This window comes from Alligator mississippiensis, chromosome 1 (assembly GCF_030867095.1).
Source record: "Alligator mississippiensis isolate rAllMis1 chromosome 1, rAllMis1, whole genome shotgun sequence".
Lineage (NCBI taxonomy): Eukaryota > Metazoa > Chordata > Crocodylia > Alligatoridae > Alligator > Alligator mississippiensis.
In genome coordinates this window covers 234,325,407-234,346,878 of record NC_081824.1, presented here as the reverse complement: position 1 = coordinate 234,346,878, position 21,472 = coordinate 234,325,407, and the positions used below count along the sequence as shown (strand labels likewise).

The following is a 21,472-nucleotide window of genomic DNA, read 5'->3' as shown; positions in this document are numbered from 1 at the left end:
CACTTGCACAAATCCTCAACTGGGAGGTGCGAGTATCGGCTTCCTCCATCCATTTGGTAGGCGTGGATTCCTGCATGGTGAGGGATTCCCATCTGACTTTTCTGGGTCATGCGTTTTAGGAGGCATTTAGGCTTCCAGGGAAATACCACAATCGGACAGTAGCCCTCTCTCCAAAGTTACTCTAGGTTGAGCCTCTGTATTTCAGCTGCTCTGAAGTAGTTCTGGGGTATACTTACAACATGAGATTTCCATGTAGTCCTAGTAGGGCAGGGGTAGGCAAAATATGGCCCGTGGGCTGGATCTGGTGTGCCAGATGATTGCATCTGGCCTGTGGCTGCCCCCACGACACTCTGCATGGAGCCGAGCCCTGCCTGCTCCCGCCTGGGGCAGCCTATGCCGCACTCCTGTCCACGGCTGTAAACAGCCCCAGCCCCAGCTAGTGCATACAGCTTCTTGGTAGGGCTGTTCCCAGTGTGGCTGCAGCCACTCATTTACTGCTAAGCTCCTGCCACCTCCAGTGGCTTCCAACTGCCTTCAACCCACTTGCAAGCTGGAGCTGGAACCCCACACACTGGGGCAGGAGCTTGTACCCAGCTATAGCTTTCCCCCCATCTGGCTGGGCATGTGGTGCCCAGTGCAAGTCCCCATGGCTGCTACCACTGCTTCCGCATGCTATCTGCTGCCCAGAGATGCAGCAGGGGCAGGAGGAGGAGCCACTGGAGGTGTGGGGAGCTGAGCAGTACCCAGGCGGCTGCAGCTGCACAGGGAGCAGTCCCGCTATGAAGTTGTACGCACTGGCTGGGGCCATTGGTGTGTGTGGGAGGAAGTGCAGCATGAGCTGCCCCGGGTGGGAGCAGGCTGGGCTCAGCCCCATGCAGAGTGCTGCAGAAATAGCCACAGGTCAGATACAAGGGAGCGGACTGTACCTGCACCACACTGCCTGGGTGAGCTCTGCTACACACACCTCCTGCTCCCCCCTCCTCTCACTCCCAACTGACTCCCAGGATCTAACGTGTGGGCATGTGCCCACACATGTATGCATACCCACTCCACCCCTCCACACAAACCCCACCCCCATATACCCCAGCTCCCCACACCATGTACAAGATTAAGACTTTATTTTGAGCTATTATGCAATTGCCTCTATATATAGTACCCCCAAAAACATGAATCAGGACAAATGTTTTTTGAAATTAAAATTAAAATATAGTAGATGTTTGATTTTTAGTATGTGATTTGCTTTTTACTTATAATTTGTTAAAATGATATCCATCTTCTGAAAGATTTTATGTGTGCGGCCCTCCACAGTTTACCAAAACTCATTAAGTGGCCTACCAGCCAAAATAATCGCCCACGCCTGCACTACGGCATTGATCAGAAGATCGCAGGCTGTGGCTAGTCCCTAGTTTCTGGACTGTCCTGTATTGATAAACATTTTGTACTTTAAACAAAAGTTAAATAGTTAGTCTCTGGGGAGTATTGCAGTGCAGTAGTGAATATTTTATATTTGTGTCCCATTTGGTGCTAGGGCCTGTCACACAAACCTGTGAATTAAAGATTTATGCCATGCGATACTATGTTGAGGGATTGGTTGATGTCTGAAACTTGCTTTCTTGTCGCATTGTTGCTCTCATTTCAGCTGCATTTCAGTCCTCTTGAGCTAATGCTACATCCTCAATATATAGAAAAAAAATTTGAGTAATATTGAGACGCTCCTAATTTTCTGTTCTTTGTTCCTAGGCACACAGTCCCTGCAGGGTTGTGGAAGGATGCTCAAGGAAAGGACCAGCCATGGTATGAGGATGTTTTGGGTTCCAACCATCCTATAATCCTTTACTTGCATGGAAATGCAGGAACCAGGTGAGGAATAAAGGAAAAGGCGTCAGTTACAAACAGGGATAGCAACTGTTAGGTCATATACACTGTCTTGTTTACAGTGGGTTGAATAACTGGATAAAATAATGCAAAACCCAGTTTAGCATTGCTGCTGTTTTTACAAAACAAAACTTGTTTTTGATTTAAACATTGTGGGCAATGGACGATTGTCTTGCTTTGGGATCATTTAGTCTGGGATGATCCTGCCTTGAGTAGGATGCTGGACTAGGTGACCTTATGAGGTTGCTTCCAGTCCTACTTTTCTATGACCTTATAATCTGATTTGAGAACTTTTTTTTTTTTTTTTAAGATAATCAAAACCCTTGGTATTTTCAGTCACTATGCATTGTAATACTGCCATTACTGCTAGGACTCACTGCAGCTCAGGTTTGTTCGTTCCTAAAAAGAGATTAAAAAAACATAAGTTGGGGCCCCACAATGATCAGTGCCTAAGGCAAAGCTGTTTACTTTAGCCTTTTTTTCCATATCAGTGCAGCATCTGAACCTGTTCTGTTTGTAGTACTCCACCAAAAGTTCTTGACTGTATTAGTAAATCATGTTGCTGATATAGCCTAAGGAAGACTTAGGCTATTTTGAAAATTACTTCTGATGAATTTGGCTTGTCCCCCTTGTCTTTTGTATTCTTAGAGAGTTGTTAATACTGGCAAAAACTCCATTTTCTAGATGTGCATATGTGTATCTGGTTTGTGAGGAGAGGGATGGAAGGCCGGGTATGGAGTGAATACTTGTTCAATTAACAGATGGCTGTCTGCTTGTGGCAAGCAGCCAAGGACTTAAGGTATTTTGTATTTCTAGAGTATTAACCTTAGTCTGTATTCTCTCTGAGACCTGGAGAAAAAAATACAGGTCTGAAAATAGATGTTTGTGGGAGCTTAACTACTAATGTGGGTTTTTCCCTCCCCTGTTCTCCTTAACTTCCTTTCACAGAGGAGGGGATCACCGTGTGGAACTCTACAAGGTAAGTAATTGTGACTTAATCCAAACAGTTTAATTAATGATGAAAAAACAAAAGTATTTTATAAAACATTGCTGTTAGTCTAGCACCTATGACTTGATACCAGCAGAAGGCTAATTCCTGGCCTCCTACGCTACCTGGAACTAGAGGGAGTGTGGATAGCTGTTAGCAATAAGCATTTCTTTTGGCCTCTCTTCTGTCTCTTTTTACAAATAGAGACTTGGCAGGGAGTTGTCGGGGAGTTCTGTTACCCTGATCTGTTGGAAGTCTGATCTGCTGACTGATTCAGGCCTCTGCTTTGCATCTCACAGGATTGCCCCATTCACTGGAGTAGTTGAGACAATAAGGACAGTATTCCTTGGAACTGTCTAGAATACCCAAGCACAAGCAGTTGTATTATATACCAGACATAGACTCTGACACTAAAACTTCTAGGTACAGTTCTTGGGGAATTTATAATACCAGCTTCTTCTATGCAAAACACCATACCAAATCTGTCAAATTTTGTGAAAGCTAATGATACCTGCCTCACCCTGCAGATTACAATAAGTGCACTCTTCATGTGCTTGAAGGGAGTTTGCCAAAGGGTTTGAACTTACTGGTTCAGATTTTTTGTGCATACAAAACTCACAAACTCTAGCAGTCTCTTGGATTTTACCCACAACAGACGCTTTAAAATATTGTAAATTGGTACAAAATGAGTATTGCTTTTGCTAAGGCTTCCTTTTGGTTTTTTGTTTGTTTGTTTGTTCATTTGTTAGTATGTTGTAGCTCATTTTCAACAGAATGAATAGGGTCATTGTTGTTAAGATGTAAATGCCAATCTTCAGGATAAAAGACAGTAAGCAATACATACTTTAGCTTTAGATTTTTAAACATTTTCAAAAACTAAAACCAGCCTCATCTTGTCATACATGTTAGTATCATTTTAAGCATTCACAGAGGAATGAAGATGTTCCATGTGTCAGTTTGGCACTAACAGAATGTGAATCTGGCTACAAGGAATAAAATAATCTCTTGTACTTTTTTTTTCTCTGACAAATCGGAAGGGATGCATTTGGGGAGGAAAAACAAGAGAAAATTTGCAATTACCAGTGGTAAAATGCTGAAGAGAAAAGCTATAGCTTAGATGATATTGCTCTCACTTAGGATTTTCCTCTGATTTTCATATCATGCTGATATAAGCAAGATCAGGTGCTCTTTATTGTTTTTCCGAGGCTTAGAGCTGGTGTTCATACAGATGAAAATAATGCTTCATAAGCAGGGATCCTTGTTTTCTCTGTTTAAACATCACAAATTCTCTCATTTAAAAAAATAGCAAATTATCTGATTAAAACCCCCAAATCCATGATTAAAATGAAACACCACTATATATATATATAGGTATCAATTGAGCATAATGTTTTATTGATATATTTATCATTTTAAAGCAATTTAGAAGCCTCAATTACTATGGTGCCTCAATAACTACAATAAAATAAATTCTAAGTACCTAATACATTTTGTTATTTGAGTTTGGTTTTTTTTTTATCATGGAAAATCAGAGCTCCCCTTGCCCCTTAGCTCACCAGGAAACAGGCTCAGGCTCCTCACTCCCCACCTACAGCTCCCACCTCTGCTGGTGCTTCTCACTCCCCACCCACAGCTTCCTGGCCTTGCTGGTACCCCTCACTCCCCACCCACAGCCCCCCAACCCTCCCTGTCCTGCTGGAGTAGGGGGGTCCAGCTGTTAGGGATCAGGGTCTGCAGCTCCCTGCACCCTGCAATAGCACCTGAGCCCCAGCTGTAACCCATGGGAGGCAGTGGCTTCAGCAGCAGAGCAGAGCATAGAGCCCGGCTCCCCCTCCCCTGTAGGCAGCATGGCTAGACTCTAGCTCTAGCCCATGGGGGGATGGAGCGGGTGCAGGCTGCCTGCTGCAGCCTTGGGCTCCCTGCCTTGTTTCCCTCCCCCTGGGGCATCTGCAGCCTGGCGGGCAAGTCCTGATGTGGCAGGGTAGAGTGGGACTGGGCAGGGAAGTTTGTTGCCACCATTGCAAGTCCCATGTTGCCCTGGTGAAGCGCCCCCTGCTTGTCTGGCAGCAGCAAGGGGCACAACTCAGCACTGCTGTCCTTGCTGCTGCCAAGTGGGCAGGGAGCTCCTTGCCAGGGCAGCATGGAGCTTGCAGTGGCAAGGAGCTTCCTTGCCCAGCACTGCTGTGCCCTGTTACCTTGGGCCCCATTTGCTGGGCTGTGGAGGCCCCAGGGGGAGAGCAGCAGGGTGGGGAGCCCAAGCCCGCAGCAGGTAGCCCACCCCTGCCCCACACACAAATCTGGGGGGCATGTGACCCCCTTCCCCCAGCCTCCTCCAGGAGTATGCGCAGTGGCAGAGACAGGACACCCCCCCCCCCCGGTATGCCACTTGTTGCTCTGTCCTGCTCCCTGCCAGGGCCCTGTAGCTGCTCATGGCCCTGGGGCCCAGGCTTCATACACTGCCCAGCTAGGCATCAGCTCCAGCCCCAGCCCTGCCCAACTCACTGCCTCCCTCCCTATGGTGGCCTTAATCTTCCCTGCCAGATTTACCTGCAGGAGCTGCTCTTTAGGCTGCCTGGCAGCCATGTGCATATACATGCACATAGAGCTCCCTATCTGACCTCCCTTCTTCTGCTCCCCTCAGCCCCCTGCAGGTTGGAACTCTGCTAGCTTGCAGAGAGCTCTGCAAAAGTGGAAAATCCACGTCTTTCAGTTAAAAGGGAAAATCCATATTTTTTTCCATCTTTCCGTGGAAAACAGAAAACCCTGTTCATAAGACACTGCCACTTGTGCAAAGCTGTTCACTGTATTCCTAAGAGCAATACGGAATACTTTTAAGTGATCATCTAAAGACAGTTGCAAGGCTCTTGAATGGTTCATCTTGTGGATTGACCCTGGTACCATGCACGGTCAGCAGCTATGCAAAGCCAGCACATCTGGAAGAGTGTGGATAGTGATATAAACCATTTAGGGCAACAGTGGAACTCCATTCCGAGTGAACTCACACATGCATATCTATGGAATTTTCTACCTGTGTCATACGAATTCCTGGAACTGATCCCCATAACTATCTGAGTATTTTGTTGCCTGTTACATGTCTACCAAGCCTGTGTGAATCAGCCAGTATTCGATCCAGATTCAGATCCAGCTGATTTAGGGGACAGTGATTTGATTTGGTGATTTGGATCACTGTCCCGAATTGTTTCGGCCAAATTGGATTTGAAAGATTCGGTGCTGATATAGTGTGATTCGGCCATAGACTATAATGGGGAACTGCTAAAATACCTATAACTTTGTCATTTTTTTGTGGAATTGGATGAAAACAGCAGGGATGGTAGCCCATTCTGAGGGCATGAAGCCTCCCAAGTTTCAAGAAGATAGGTGCAGGGGTTTCTGTGAATTTGCACCTCAAACTGTTGACAGGGTGAGGCCACAGCTGGAGTAGTGCATCCAGTTTTGGGCTCCACAATTCAAAAAGGATGTTGGAGAAGCTTGAGAGAATGCAGAGGAGAGCCACGCACATGATCAGAGGTCAGGAAAACAGACCTTATGATGAGAGGCTGAGAGCCCTGGGACTCGTCAGCCTGGAAAAGTGCAGGCTCAGGGCAATCTGGTGGCCACCTACAAGTTTATCAAAGGTGTTCACCAGGATCTGGGGGAACATCTGTTCACCAGAGTGCCCCAAGCGATGACAAGATTGAACGGTCATAAACTCCACCGTCACCAATTCAGGCTGGACATAAGGAAGAACTTTTTTACTGTCTGAGCCCCCAAGGTTTGAAATAGACTGCCGCCAGAGGTGGTTCAAGCACCCACTTTGAATGCCTTCAAGACACATTTGGATGTTTATCTTGCTGGGATCCTGGGATCCCTGCTGACTTCCTGCCTCTGGGGTAGGGGGCTGGATTCGATGATCCTTCAGGGTCCCTTCCAGCCCGAATGTCTATGAAATCTATGAAAGCAAAACTTGTGTCGTGTGTGTGTGTTAAGGCAGGGTGGGATGAAAACAGCAGGGAAGGTAGCCCCTTCTGAGGGCATGAGGCCTGTCAGGTTTCAAGGAGATAGGTGCAGGAACTTCTGTGAAATTGCACCTCAAGGTTCTAAAAGCAAAACTCGTGTCACATGTGTGTTAACTGGGTTTCTGGTTGTAGCCATGTTGGTCTAAGGACATAGGCAGACAAGGTTCTTTGGGTCAATCTGATATCTTTTATTAGACCAACTGAATAATTGAAGAAATATATCTTGGTAAGCTTTCGGGTTTAAAAACCCTTTGTCAGGCTGAAAAAGCATCTGCAGTTGATGTGTGCCCTTCCTGGATGGAATGAATAGTAAAGAAGCTAGAGGCTGGTATGCAGGCAAGAAAGCCAGTCAGTGAAGATGTAAATTGAGGTGTCAGGGGATGAGAGACAGGCTCAGAGAAGCAGGGGTGGGGAGAGGGATGTAGCAGGTAAAAGTGGAGAGGTACCTGGGGAGTCAGATGTCAGGTAGGTTATAGTGTGTCATAAATCCAATGTATATACTGAGTCCATGAGTTTTTGTATCGAGTTTGTTGAAGTGAAGTTCATAGGCTTGTCTGTGAAAAGTGTTTTGTAAATTCAAACAAGCACCAAACCTCGTTAACCTCATCACCAGAAGCAAACTTTCTACAACCCAAAACACACCAATGGATCTAGACCGTGCCATGACAAGAAATACGAAACCTGCCAGCATATCTCCAGTACCCCCACAATTGCTACACCCCACAACAGAACTATCACCTATTCCTGGATCTTACAGCTGTACCTCCAGAAACGTTCTATATCTCATCCAGTGCACCAAATGCCCTGATGGAAAATACATAGTAGAGACCAAACAACAACTGCGCACCAGAATGAATGCACATCTATTAAAGACAAGAACACCCAATTACCTGTGGGGGCACATTTATCACAAGAAAACCACTCTCTCTCTCCAATCTCTCAATCTTGATCCTCAAAGGGAATTTACAAAACACCTTTTGTGGACAAGCCTACAAGCTCCCTTGGGCCCTTGGTGGACAGGACAAGTGTTCCTGGGCAACCATGGCCAGATCCTGCCCCATCTGGCTGTGGGTTGCCCAGTAGGCCAGTGGGTCTCAATACAGCGGCTTCACATCCTCGGTGAGATAGGTAGCCCCCAAGGCTTCTGTGCTACCTGCCAGATGATGGGATCTGGTGCCTCTGGACCCCAACACTGAACCCATGCCCTTGGCCCACAGCAGCAGCAACTGTGGTGGAGGAGACTGGCTGGTGCTTGGAGTGCTGGCATGGGACAATGCACCCCCCTCTTCCACATCCCCCCATCTCTGCCCTTCTGCCTCCCTGACGCTGTTTACCAGCACCTCCTTCCAGCAATCAAGGGTTTTGCTGCCACAGATGCTCCCTTCACCCTTGGGTCTCACATGCCCCCCAACACATGGACCGTATTAGACTGCAGTGGTTCCAGCTGTTTTTTGATGGTCTTCTTCAGCCGTTTCACCAGTGTCTGTGGTGAAAGTGGCTTGCCCCAGCCAGGAACATTGATCCCGTGGAACTTCACTATTTGATTTTCAAGTCCTTCACTATGGGAATCACTTGGCTAAGGAGGGCATCACCAGTGCTGAGGCTTTTTGTGGCCTCGAGGAAAGGCTTGAGGACCACCAAGATCTGGGATGGTATCTCACCCTGTTTTGTTAAAGGGGCCACTGATCCCAATCTCCCCAAGCAAGGCCATCTCATGGATGGCCTTCTGTTGCTTGACCAGCCTTTAAAGCACTAAGTATGTGGAGTTCCACTGAGTCTCCACATCCTGCATAATTTTGTGCTGCCGTATGCTAAGCTCTGCCTATTTCTCCTGTAGCATCTTGCCCCCCTTGATACTGCGGTGGAAGTAGCCCACCACCTTCCTGCATTTCAAAATTTGCTCACTGGTCGTGGTAGTGACGGCGCTATCGCTGGGAGCCCTGTTCCCCTCCAAGATGTCCCTAACTATGAGGTGGAACTTGTGCCAGCCAGTGAATGCCAACAAAGTTGGCATCACAGACTGCATTGACCATATTGGCTCCATTGCTGGTGACCATGAACCCGTGGATGAGCTCAGCCTGCCCAACAAGCCACCCCTGCACCATGTGGTTCATGGCCAGCATGATCTCCCTTGCCGTGTGGGACTCATCCATCACCTCTGCTTGAAGGAGAGCCCGCCGACACCCTGACTGATCGCACCAGTGCCCTGTGAGGGAGAGGTAGGCATGATCTCCACCCCGGCTGCTCCAGATGTCTGAGGTGAAGTGTAAAGCTACCTGTGGCTCTGCCTTCCGCAGCTCTCCCTCAAGTACTCCCTGCACAGGGAGGACACCACTGCCCTGCTAAAGGTGGTGCGTGTGGACACTTGGTAGGGTGGGGCCATGAGTGCCATGAGTCACCTGAATCCTGGATGCTTAACAAAGTAGAGGCTGGGCATCCACAGCAAGCATTTCCCTGATGCTCTGAGTGACCTCGCTCACCCTTGCAACGTGCCCCACTTTGTCTGCAGCTTTCCCCCACCACTCCAGGGTGGCCTGCCTCTTCTTTGTGGGGATGGGGGCTTTGAAGTGAGAGGGGAACTTCTTTTTGGGCATGCTCCCACTGGTGCCAGGCTGAGGAGGAACAAGGGCAAGGGGGTACTGCCTCCTGAGATGCAGCAGCATTGTCATGGTGGTGAAGTGTTTCACCTCCTTGCCTTAGCTGATCTGCCTTTGGCAGTGCTGACAGGTAGCATACCTGGGATTCTCTGCCAACTCAAAATGATCCCCCACTACACTACCCCCCACTACTTACTTATCCCTCTCCTCAGGAGGCAGAGACACAACAACAGGGGAAACTGAGTCACCTGCTCCCACAATCTCTGAGATGCCTTCTGGAGAAGGAGACTTGCTTCTAGGGGAACTTTGACAGGTGCAGAGCACAAACTCACATTCCCCCTCCTTCCCCAGAATTTCCCTGGCTATGGCACTTAGCCCCCTTGCTTCCAGAGCCAGCTTCTCCCCTGGCACTGGGAGGCTCATGCTGGGAGCTGAAATTGGGGAGGAGGAGACTGTCATGTTGGTGGCTATTTCTGGTGTTAGTGGAGGTGATGCAGGTGCAAGGACAGGTACTGCTTCCACCTCCTTGCTCCTACTGGCAGCAGAAGACTCATCACTGCCAGGAAAGAGGGTGCGTCCATGTTTGGGGGGGGGGGGGGCACTTGTAGCTCTCCCTCTCCTGCCAGAAGACCTGGCACCTGCCTTTCCAGCACGCTTCATAATGTTTGCTGTGCTGGGCCTCTTGAAGGCTCAGATCAAGTGTAGTATCTTGTATGTGTTTAATATATGCGTGTGTGTGCATCTGTAATATATGTGCTTTCCTGTACAGTGATGGATGACAAGCCGCCAGGGAAAATGCAGCTTTTTAAGAAGTGTGGGAGGAAAAAAACAAACAAGAATATATAAAAGTATTTTGGGGGAAGAATAAGCTGAAAGGAATGGATTGGATAGGGATAAGCAGAGGGATTCTAGGCAAGGGTAATTAGTAAGGTGTATCCATAGTTTCATAGTTGGTAGGGTCAGAAGGGACCTGAGCAGATCATCAAGTCCAACCCTCTGCCATGGCAGGAAAAAGTACTGGGGTCAAACGACCCCAGCAAGGTGTTCGTCTAACCTCCTCTTAAAGACCCCCAGGGTAGGAGCCAGCACCACTTCTCTTGGAAGTTGGTTCCAGATCCTAGCCACCCTGACAGTGAAGTAGCGCCTCCTGATGTCTAGTCTAAATCTGCCCTCTGCCAGCTTGTGACCGTTATTTCTAGTCACTCCTGGTAGTGCTTGGGGGAACAGGGACTCCCCCAATGCCTGCTGGTCCCCCTGACCAGTTTGTAAACAGCCACTAGATCCCCCCTCAGCCTTCTCTTGTGGAGGCTGAACAGGTTCAGGTCCCTTAGCCTCTCTTCGTAAGGCTGTCCTGCTGCCCCCTGACCATGTGAGTGGCCTTCTTCTGGACCTGCTCCAAGTTGTCCACATCCACCCTGAAATGCGGTGCCCAGAACTGGACACAGTACTCCAACTGCGGCCTGACCAGTGCCACATAGAGGGGGAGGATCACCTCCTTGGACATGCTTGAGATGCATCTGTGGATGCATGACAAGATGTGGTTGGCCTTCCTGACTGCGTCCCCACACTGCCAGCCCGTGTTCATTTTGGTATCAATAATGACTCCAAGATCCTTTTCTGCCTCTGCACTGACGAGAAGGGAGTTCCCCAGCCTGTAGGTATGCTGCTGGTTCTTCCTCCCCAGGTGCAGCACCTTGCACTTGTCAGTGTTGAAACCCATCCTGTTCTCATCTGCTCACCCCTGTAGCCTGTCTAGGTCTGATTGCAGCCTATTCCTCCCTTGTAGCGTGCCCACATCCAATCCTTTGCAAGAAGAGAGACTAGCCAAGAGACTGACTAGGAAGCCAACCACTGCAGCCAGTACCTTTTCACACACTGTTGCTTCCAGACAGACAGCTCACAAAAAGGCAGAGAGAGGCTTCAGATAGAGTCTTATATGCTGTTTCTACATCCCACCCTCAGAGCACTGTGATTGGAAGGGAACTCAGGGAAAGATCACTGTCACTGGGCAGCTACAGATGTCAATAACAGGGCAGTCTTTTCCCCCTCCTCCCTTTTTCTGTTTCCCCGCAAGACTGCCTTCCGAATCACTGAATCTTTTCCAAATCGATTTAGATGTTTCAAATTGATTCAGAGCTTTTATTGGGTCTCCTGATTCGACTTGGATTTGATGATTCAGTCACCAAATTAGTCTGAATCTTCTCTGAATCGAATCGGCGACTGAAGCTTTGCATACCCCTAATGTTTACCCTCAAAACCCCTGTGAGACAGGCCAGTGATCTCCACAGTTTAGAGATAGGGAGTGTTGTGCCCAAAGTTATACTTGCAGGCTGTGACCAAACAAGCTGTAGTTACCGCGTTTCAGCCCAGCCTCCCAGCCCCTGGACTGTCCTACCTCTTAGCTGCAAGGGCTCAGAGAGAACCAGGAAAAATAGCAATTGCATAAAACTGGGTGTATGAAAGCCTCTTGCTTGAACCAGCTTTTGGATCTATGTATCTCATTGCAACACTGAGTTGATACTAGAAATTAAAAAGTATGCTGTGGAATGAAGCGCCTCGTGTCTTAGATCTAAGCAGTACGACTGCTCAGAGACAATTTGTATAGCTGTTTTAAATTCCATTTTTCTCTTCTGTAGGTGTTAAGTTTCCTTGGTTACCATGTAGTCACATTTGATTATCGAGGTGAGTATTTGTTTGTATTTATTATGACACATTATTTAGCCTTTTTTCTTGGTGATTGTTACTTTTAGCTTAGTGGCTGACTGCTATTTATAAGACTTCACAAACTGCTATTAATTGGAACCTTTTTTTAGCTTTTCACAGAGTTCTCACAGTCCCGTGTAGAATGTGTGCATGTTCCCCCAGTGTTTCTGTCTTTTGTCTTCCACTAGATAGGACTTTCCAGAGCCAGAAGCCTTAACTACCTTTTCTGCCTCTGAAAAATCTCTGTGTCCACATAGTAGCTGACTATCCTTATGCTCTTTCTTTAACTTCCTCACACTGGGTGTGTCTGCATGAGATGCTACTGTGCAGTCGTTACTTGTATTAGCAAGTACTAAATTAATGCACAATAACTGGAGTTACTGTGCAGTAGCACCAGCGAATGTCTTTTAGGCGATGCTGCTGTGCAGCCAGTAGCCTAATAATACTGTGCAGTAGCTTATTAGCACTTTCCATGCTGTGACATGCTACTGCTTAGTATTTTTTGGCTACTGTGTAGTTAGCATCTCGTGTAGCTATGCCCATCTTTGAGACAGAAGATACAGAGAAGCTATACTAGTTGCACAGGAAGTCTCTGGCAAAACATGGAATTGAATCTGGGTCTTGCTGAGTGCCCTAATCAACTGTACCACCCTTCAGCTATGACTGATGTGGCCTCTCTGTCCTTGGTGTGCATTTAACACAGAAAATCAATCTTAAAGCCAATAGGCAGCTTTTTTTATTGCCCCTCCCTTGTCTTGCCTTATTTCCATCAGACAAGTACTTAAAGCAGTAATTGAGGAATTCCATTCGCTGACTCCTCTAACAATTGAACCTCTGTCTGTAACTGCTCAACAACAGTGTACATGATATCTATCATCGGCAGGAAAGTGCTGTAGGGGATGTAAATACAGATTTGAATGCTAAACAATGGTACAGAATAAAACTTAGTTTGAAGCTCTGTCCTTTCTTTCCTCTAAATCGCACAAACTAAGCATATTCTTTTCTGTTAAGTGTCCTGTGGCTGGCCCCTCAGAGCACTTCATAATAGTGGTCAAAAGAAAACCTTATAAATCACAGATTAGTTTCAAACATCTGTTAAAAATAAAAAATTACTTGCCATGACTGTTTAAAAACTGATTTTTAACACACAAAAGAACCAAAATCAGTGTTTTGTGAATTGGATCTAAGGCATTTTTATAAATATTCTACTTAGCCTTTCATAGATGGTTCACATGTTTACATTTAACCCCAGAAAAATCAGTTACAGTATCAACTCCATATCAGGTAAAAACTTGGGGTAGCTCATCACCACTTGTTAGAGCAGTGGGGAGCGTTTGGCCATGTGGCACAGGTTTAACGTCAAGTGGAGCTAGTATTAATAGGCATAGCACAATTGAACTGTAGTAATTCACTTTTTCATGTACTTTATAGTAAGCAGCCTCAAAGCCAAACATGAACAACACAACTAAATATATTGCAGTTGTGGAACGCAGGATTAATTCTCCATGTCTGAATATCAGCTCTTGATTTTATTTTTCAAGACCGTTTTTATCACTGATATCTTCAAGATTTAGGAGCTAACATTGTGTGGTATTTTTACTGTGTTTTCTTCATTAGAGGTAAACTATAACTTTTCCTTTTCATAATGACTTAAAAGGGCTGGGGCAGAATTGTAAACTATAGAAAGAGCTTTTAAGAGGCAAGTAAATAATTTTGTATTATCTTACCTCGTAAAGGACATTTAAGTTGGTTGTTTGTTTGTTTTTTTAAGGCAGCTTTCAAAGCATATCAATCTAATTCTCAGTAAAGTGTCACCACCTACACACATGCTTGTCAATTACTGTGCATTAAATTACTCTAATGCACTGTTTGCTAGTACCAATACATAAAATACTAGAAAAATGGCACATTAGCTAATATGCCAAAGTGCACGTGTAGACCCCAACTGGGAGCAACTTGCTCCTGGTCAGCCCAAGCAGCAGGGTTGGCCTGGCTAAGCCCCGATCTGTGTGGGGGGGGAGGGGATGCTGTTCGGGCAGCAGGGCAGCTCCCTTCCACCTGTGTGATGATTGGGCCACCCCCAATCTCTGTGGGGCGGGGAGAGCTGTCCCAACTCTGGGAGCAACTGCCTTCCAGCTGCACAGAGGTTGGGATTGGTCTTGAGCTCTGTGTAACTAGGAGGAAGCTGCCCCCAGAGCTGGGACAGCTCTCTCTGCTCCATGGAGATTGGAATCAGCCCCAGTGCCTCCTGCTAGTCTGGGGCTGGCACTCAGGGGAGCCTGGAACTCCCCCTGGCTGCTGCAGGGAGGCAGAGCAGGGCAGGAGCAGCCCTAGACTGAACTCCCATCAGCAGCAAATTTGCTCCTGACAGGACACATTCAGATGTATGCCCAGGAGTGTTTTAATGAAACTGAATTTTCTGCACAGAAAATTCAGGTGCATTAATTGCATGTGTAGACATGCCCAGAGTGGATCAAACACAGTTCTGGAACTTCTCCATCCTTTTAATAGGGAGTATAAAGACCTCCTTTAGTGGAGGGGGAAGTGTTCCATTTTTGGACCTTAAGAGATTTTCAAATTGTTTTTGGAAAGCAAGGATTTCTTTCTCCTGTTTCTTACCATGGACCCATCAGGACTTACTTTTTGGGGAGGGGCTTGTTCTCTTGATTCCCTTCCATTTCACCCCTGTGCTTTCAGGGAAAGCAGGAATGTAGTCTTGTACCCTCTGCCCCTTCTCTAGCAGCGGTAGAAGTCAGCAAGAGTATGCATTCTGCAAGAGGCAGGAGCGTGGTTCCTCCTCTGGTTTTCTTACTGCAAGCTCTGTTAAAAGGATGGTTCTGAGAATGCCATCACAGCACAGGAACTGGGTGCAGTGTAGGGAAAGGGCTGGCAGACCCATGTCACCAAGGCATCTGCTACTGTCAGGGGGCAACATTGAGTTTCTCTGTAGGAGGTTTTTGCATGCCATAAGAGTGCTTGGTGACTGCTGTCTGCTTCTTTGCTTGCTTCTCAGTTGTCAGAAACAATGCAGAGTATGCTGTCACACAGGGAGCGGGAGAAGGGATCCTGTGTACACTGATCAGGGGAAATTGCAGGCGGGCTGGAGAAGTGCATGAGGCATTGATCAACAGTTGGCAGGGTGACAGCTGTAAGGAAGGTGCTTGTTTTGCTACTCCATGCCCAGTTCTCTGATGCTTTTTAAGCTGTTACAACTTACAAATTGAATAATAAGTGAGTAGAAGTCTTTCAGTCTGGAAGCTGTACTTCTCCAGGCATGAGTTTGGCCTCAGTAGGTTCCATGGCAGGTGCCAGCTTTTGTTTCCACTGTCTGCTAAGCCCACAGAATCTGCTTGGCAACAAGCAGCTGCTGCGTTTTAACAGTGAGAGCTCAGTCGGGGCTTTCAACTGATTGGAGGCAATTCAAGGATCATAAACTGAGACCCTGCACCATGTCAGGCTGCTTGTTCCTTTCCAGCCTTAGTCTGATGCATAGGTACAATGCAGCAGGCAGGTATTTTTTCATACTTCAAAAACCTTTGCAGCTGTATGCAGGCAGCTCATTTCTGAAGATGAAAGCAATGGCTTATTGTTCTGGATGGTTTACATGCAATCCTAGAGTAAAATATTTCTGTGTTCCAGGGTGGGGAGATTCAGTAGGCACTCCTTCCGAGAGAGGGATGACCTATGATGCCCTCCATGTGTTTGACTGGATAAAGGCAAGAAGTGGAGACAATCCTCTCTATATATGGGGGCATTCCTTAGGCACTGGGTAAGATGCTTATCACCTCTTTAGAATACTAAGAGTAGATAAATATTGACTTAGACTAACAAGATGTATGTTACAATCCTTTCTTTTTTTGCCATTGGTTTGGCTCTGAATCTGTGAGTGTAATTGCTGCAAGACAGTTTCTTTGCCCTTCAACATAGGAACTAGGATGATGAATGGTTATGAAGGGATAGACCTTGGAGTCTTGATTCCCAGGGCAACCATATTGGAAACTAGAAGGTGGTAAAATCAGCATGACTCCAGGTCACCAAAGAGAAATAGCAAGCAGATTATGAAGTGAAATGATTGGTACTGTAAGCAGCATGACTCCAGGGACAACCATTGTGCTGCACCTCTTCCCACCAGTGATGAATTTACCCCTGTATTTGTGTTTATACACACTGACAGCTTGATCTCTGTCTGCAAGAATAAAATCTTGTTCAGTCAGATCTTAATTCTCAAATATATACATGATTTCCAGAAAAATATCGGGGTAATTAAGTTATTAAAATGGTGGTTTTTAACTTGTAGAAAGGCAGCATGAAAAATTATTCTTGAAAAGGTGTAAGCAACAACAAAACTTAATGTATTTTTTAACTATTTTATATTCATCATTCTGCCAATTAATTGTCAAGCTATTTTTTCATATTAAGCTGCTTGGAAATTTAACTTGCCCACTTTAGAACTGAGGAAGTTTCTGTTGAGAGCTGACTTTTTTAATGGCATTATAGAGCTCATCCCAGAATGGAGTGAAGGAATTACACTGGAGAAATGTTGAATATTAGAAATGGGACTACTGTCAAGATTTTCATTCCCAAATCTGTCAAGACTAGCTATCAAGTATTCTAATGTGAAATATATTGATAGGCAAAGCCCACAAGGGAAATGCTGGAATCTTTAGATTTATGAGAGCGCACAAGTGTCTAGTTTTAAATGTTTTTTTCCCCTTCAGAATATTGCCAAAACCCTACCCAAGCAGGAGAATGCAGTTGTTTCATTACATTGCATCTGTTTACCTCTTCTAGTTTTGCAAACATCCTCCTTTTAATCAATAAATACAGGGCTTTCTTTACAAATGACTGGTGTCCTCAACTTACTGGCACAGATCTGTAGTAGTGTGGGTTCCAGAGCCGTGCCAATGCAACAGCTCCAGTAGCTATGTAAATAAGTGTTGCAGGCCGCAATTTAACCACTCACAAGCCTCATGTAGCTCATGGGCTGCCCATTAGATGGCTCTGGGGCAGAGCATCCTCATGATCTTCCCTGTGAAACAGAAAGGTATATACTCTGTGGCTGTATATCCCAGAGGGAGGGTTACTTGAATTTACTGGCAAAAGGGGCTCTTGCAGAATCATTGGTGACCTCAAGGCAGGAAGAATATGTGAGTATGGAAGCGCAGGGCCTTAGGGAAGAGTGGGATGAAAAGAAAATGGCAATTGGAATGGGGAGTCCATGTTGGGAGTGTGTGTGGAGCACGTGAAACTAGGGAGCGAAGAAATTTACTGGTATATCTGAACAAAACTGTTGGTATATCTGAACAAAACTAAAATCCAGCATCTCAAGTGTCTCCAGTCCTTTGGCTGTCGTGGGTGTCCAAAGGAAATCCAGCTTGAACAAATAGCTGCTCCTTTAATTTGCATTCTGATAAAAACAGAAGTGATGAAATTAGAAAGAATAAAGCATTTTTGAGATGTCCTTCCAGCTTGCTTCAAAGACTGGGTAAGACCCATTTCTCTACAAGTTGCAAACCAGCAGTCACCTGTGTTACTTTCACCACTGGCATTCTTTGCTTCCAGCACTGACTAGAAATGTAGAAGCCCTGAGATCTGTTTCAGAAATGGGTCTTTCAAGCAGCAACATATGATGCCTTTTCTTTGGGAGTGGCAGGCGACAAGCACTACTCTTTTCTAGCAATGAATGATAAAAATGTTTGGTTTAATGCTAAACTTTTTTTTCTTTCTAGGGTTGCAACGAACTTAGTGAGACGCCTTTGTGAACGAGGTGAGGCTAGTGAAAAAAGGAGCGCTCAGTGTGGCACTAACGTCTGCTCAGTCACCTTGTAGTGATGAAGGCTCAGCTTGCCCTGACTTCCTTATAGCAGCAGTGTTGTCATGTGCTCTTGTTCATCATTCTCTTAGTTTGACTGGAGCATGGTGTGACAGGGGGCCTTACCTGGGTCGGGTCTCATCATTGGCCTGCCCACCTGTCTAGGGCAGTCTGCCCTGCCTCGTCTGCCATGCCTTGATGGACCAAAGAAGATGGAAAATTGTAGGAGGCTGCCCATTTAGTGCCCTGATGCCTAGGGTGTTATACACGGTTCTGAACCTCCCTTCCAGTTGGCCCATGTGCAGTCCTTCAGGCCCCCTAAGGCCCTACTCTATTTTATGACCAGGTTACGAAATGCCTGGATACAGGAGGAGGGGTGGATGTTGTATACTTAGACTTCAGGAAGGCCTTCGATACGGTATCCCACCCCATACTGGTGAACAAGTTAAGAGGCTGTGACTTGGATGACTACACAGTCCGGTGAGTGGCAAATTGGCTAGAGGGGTGTACCCAGAGAGTTGTGGTGGATGGGTCGGTTTCGACCTGGAAGGGTGTGGGCAGTGGGGTCCCGCAGGGCTCGGTCCTTGGACCGATACTCTTTAATGTCTTCATCAGCGACTTGGACGAGGGAGTGAAATGTACTCTGTCCAAGTTTGCAGATGACACAAAGCTATGGGGAGAAGTGGACACACCAGAGGGCAGGGAACAGCTGCAAGCAGACCTGGACAGGTTAGACAAGTGGGCAGAAAACAACAGGATGCAGTTCAACAAGGAGGAATGCAAAGTGCTGCACCTAGGGAGGAAAAATGTCCAGCACACCTACAGCCTAGGGAATGACCTGCTGGGTGGCACAGAAGTGGAAAGGGACCTTGGAGTCCTAGTGGACTCCAAGATGAACATGAGTCGGCAGTGTGACGAAGCCATCAGAAAAGCCAATGGCACTTTATCGTGCATCAGCAGATGCATGACGAACAAATCCAAGGAGGTGATACTTCCCCTCTATCGGGCACTGGTCAGACTGCAGTTGGAGTACTGTGTGCAATTCTGGGCGCCGCACTTCAAGAAGGATGTGGATAACCTGGAGAGGGTCCAGAGAAGGGCCACTCGTATGGTTAAGGGCCTGCAGACCAAGCCCTATGAGGAGGGACTAGAGAACCTGGACCTTTTCAGCCTCCTCAAGAGAAGGTTGAGAGGCGACCTTGTGGCTGCCTATAAGTTCATCACGGGGGCACAGAAGGGAATTGGTGAGTATTTATTCACCAAGGCGCCCCTGGGGGTTACAAGAAATAATGGCCACAAGCTAGCAGAGAGCAGATTTAGACTGAACATTAGGAAGAACTTCTTCACAGTTCGAGTGGCCAAGGTCTGGAACGGGCTCCCAAGGGAGGTGGTGCTCTCCCCTACCCTGGGGGTTTTCAAGAGGAGGTTAGATGAGCATCTAGCTGGGGTCATCTAGACCCAGCGCTCTTTCCTGCCTATGCAGGGGGTCGGACTCGATGATCTATTGAGGTCCCTTCTGACCCTAACATCTATGAATCTACACTGCCATTACTCCAGCCCCTTCACTGGAGCTGTGGGACCTTACTCCCCTTTGGGCCTCAGGAGTCTGTCGACCTGTCTGGGCCCCCAACTCAGCCTATGGTTTACTCAGGCCTCAGGTGTCTGTCGATGTTCCTGGACCCTGTCTCAGGCCCCACTCAATGGGCCTGGCCCCTGTGCTTTTCCGTCGGGGTGTGCTCCCCTAGTCTTTCCCCTCCACAGGGTCACCCTCCAGGCAGCGGGGGCTGAGGCTTTCTGGTGCCCCATACTTGCCCTTCACTGGAGAGGCACAGGTGTGGCATTTCCTGGAGACCACCCGGTCACAGGCAGCCCCCACACCATCCAGCCCCAGCAGGTTTCAGTTTTAGGTCATGCCCCAGGACCAGGAACCTCCTGTATCCCCATAGCTCCTGCCCTTAACAAAACCTATCAGGAATTTGAATGATATGGGTGGAAGAGTGGCAGTTGGCATTGTTTTGAGGGAAGTGTTGGACTGGGAGTAAGGGAACTGCTTCTTGTTTGGTTCCTTCTGTAGTTAAAACTTTCCCTGGCATAGGGATAGAGGAAGGATTTTAGTTCTAAATCTGGCAGTTTTCACAGGGATTACATTAATTTAAGTTCTGCCTTCCCCCACCTTGCCTGTCCCTTGAAGTGTTAACTGTAGGGCTGTCCCATTTTCATCATGCTTGCTTGAAAATGATCTCTTGAATTTGGCCATGACCTTGGTACAGCCATTTACGTTGCAGACTTGTCCTAGCCGCAAGACAGGTTTAGTGGTTGGAAGGTGGTTCTGAGGCGCATGTAATTATTTTTAGATACCTTGTCAGCCCTAGATAATGGATGTCAGTCATTTAGTAAAGTGAATACTGTCTCACTTCGAAGATTTGATCCTTCCCTGCAGCTTCTTTGGTATATAAAGATTGGCAACCTGTAGCTCTGCATTGTTCTTACCCAACTGACTTTAGTACCTGAATACACTGTGCACTCTGTTTTCAGAAACTCCTCCAGATGCCCTTATCCTGGAATCGCCATTTACTAACATACGTGAGGAAGCAAAAAGCCATCCGTTTTCAGTGGCAAGTACAGCTTTCTGTCTTTATTATCTTCTAATTTTATTCATGAAAATAATCATTTAGAAATTCTTCCTGAACAGTTCTAGGACATGCCTGAGTTAGATCTGTAAACCTTGCAAACAGCGTCAGAGTTTATGGAGCTGTTTTTCGTTATAATGATCAGCACTAATGCTTTCCTCTACAAAGGGCTGTGTGTACATCAAAGGTTTTCATTTTTGAACATGAAAACATCCGCAAAGGCCTACATGGCGCTAATATACCTTAATGTACAGTACAGTTATAAGTAAAACCACACTGAGATGATAATAATGGAAAAGAAAAACCAGGGAGGAAAAGCAGTAAGCGCAAAGAAAGAAGGGCTGAGTTGGTTCTTTCAGCAGGGAGTGTGTTAGGCCTTACCACTACCATGGCATGATTCTCTGCTTACATAAGACATGCACAGCTGACCTGCTTAGTGAGGAGGTTGAGAGAACATGTCCCAGTCAGAGCAGGCTCAAGAGACTGACAATGCAGCTGGGGCACCCCTCTGTCTGTCCTTTGAAAACAGGGTTGTTTCCTAGCCTGCCACATCATAAACAGCAGGTGTATTGTGTAGGAGCTGAAAGTGACAGAGGAGCTGTACCAGGATGTGATTAAATGAATGACTGCTTCCCTAGCAGAGACATGACAGATGAATGAGCCTTCTTAGGATCACAGCCTAGTCCTTGCCACCTGGATTCTGTCTCCCCAGGGCTGAGGATGATGAAGTTTCTCTGACACATTCAGTTTGACCCAGCAGAGATGCCTGACACTTTTTTGAAACAAGGAAACCTGCAGGCCAGGTCAGGTGGCTCAGCCCCACCGGGGCTCTCCTCATGACAGCTGGCACA

At 46.7% G+C, this 21,472-nt stretch overlaps 1 protein-coding gene across 1 annotated transcript in view; it reads left to right on the top strand.

Moving 5' to 3' along the window:
- Positions 1–21,472, top strand: part of ABHD12 (abhydrolase domain containing 12, lysophospholipase) — an 80,523-nt gene that overhangs the window by 48,677 nt on the left and 10,374 nt on the right. Inside the window, exons 4-9 of the mRNA XM_006259243.4 lie at positions 1,741–1,860; positions 2,824–2,854; positions 12,113–12,158; positions 15,819–15,948; positions 17,909–17,946; positions 20,527–20,606. Coding sequence (XP_006259305.2) covers positions 1,741–1,860; positions 2,824–2,854; positions 12,113–12,158; positions 15,819–15,948; positions 17,909–17,946; positions 20,527–20,606 — 445 coding nt within the window. The remainder of the gene's footprint in view (positions 1–1,740; positions 1,861–2,823; positions 2,855–12,112; positions 12,159–15,818; positions 15,949–17,908; positions 17,947–20,526; positions 20,607–21,472) is intronic.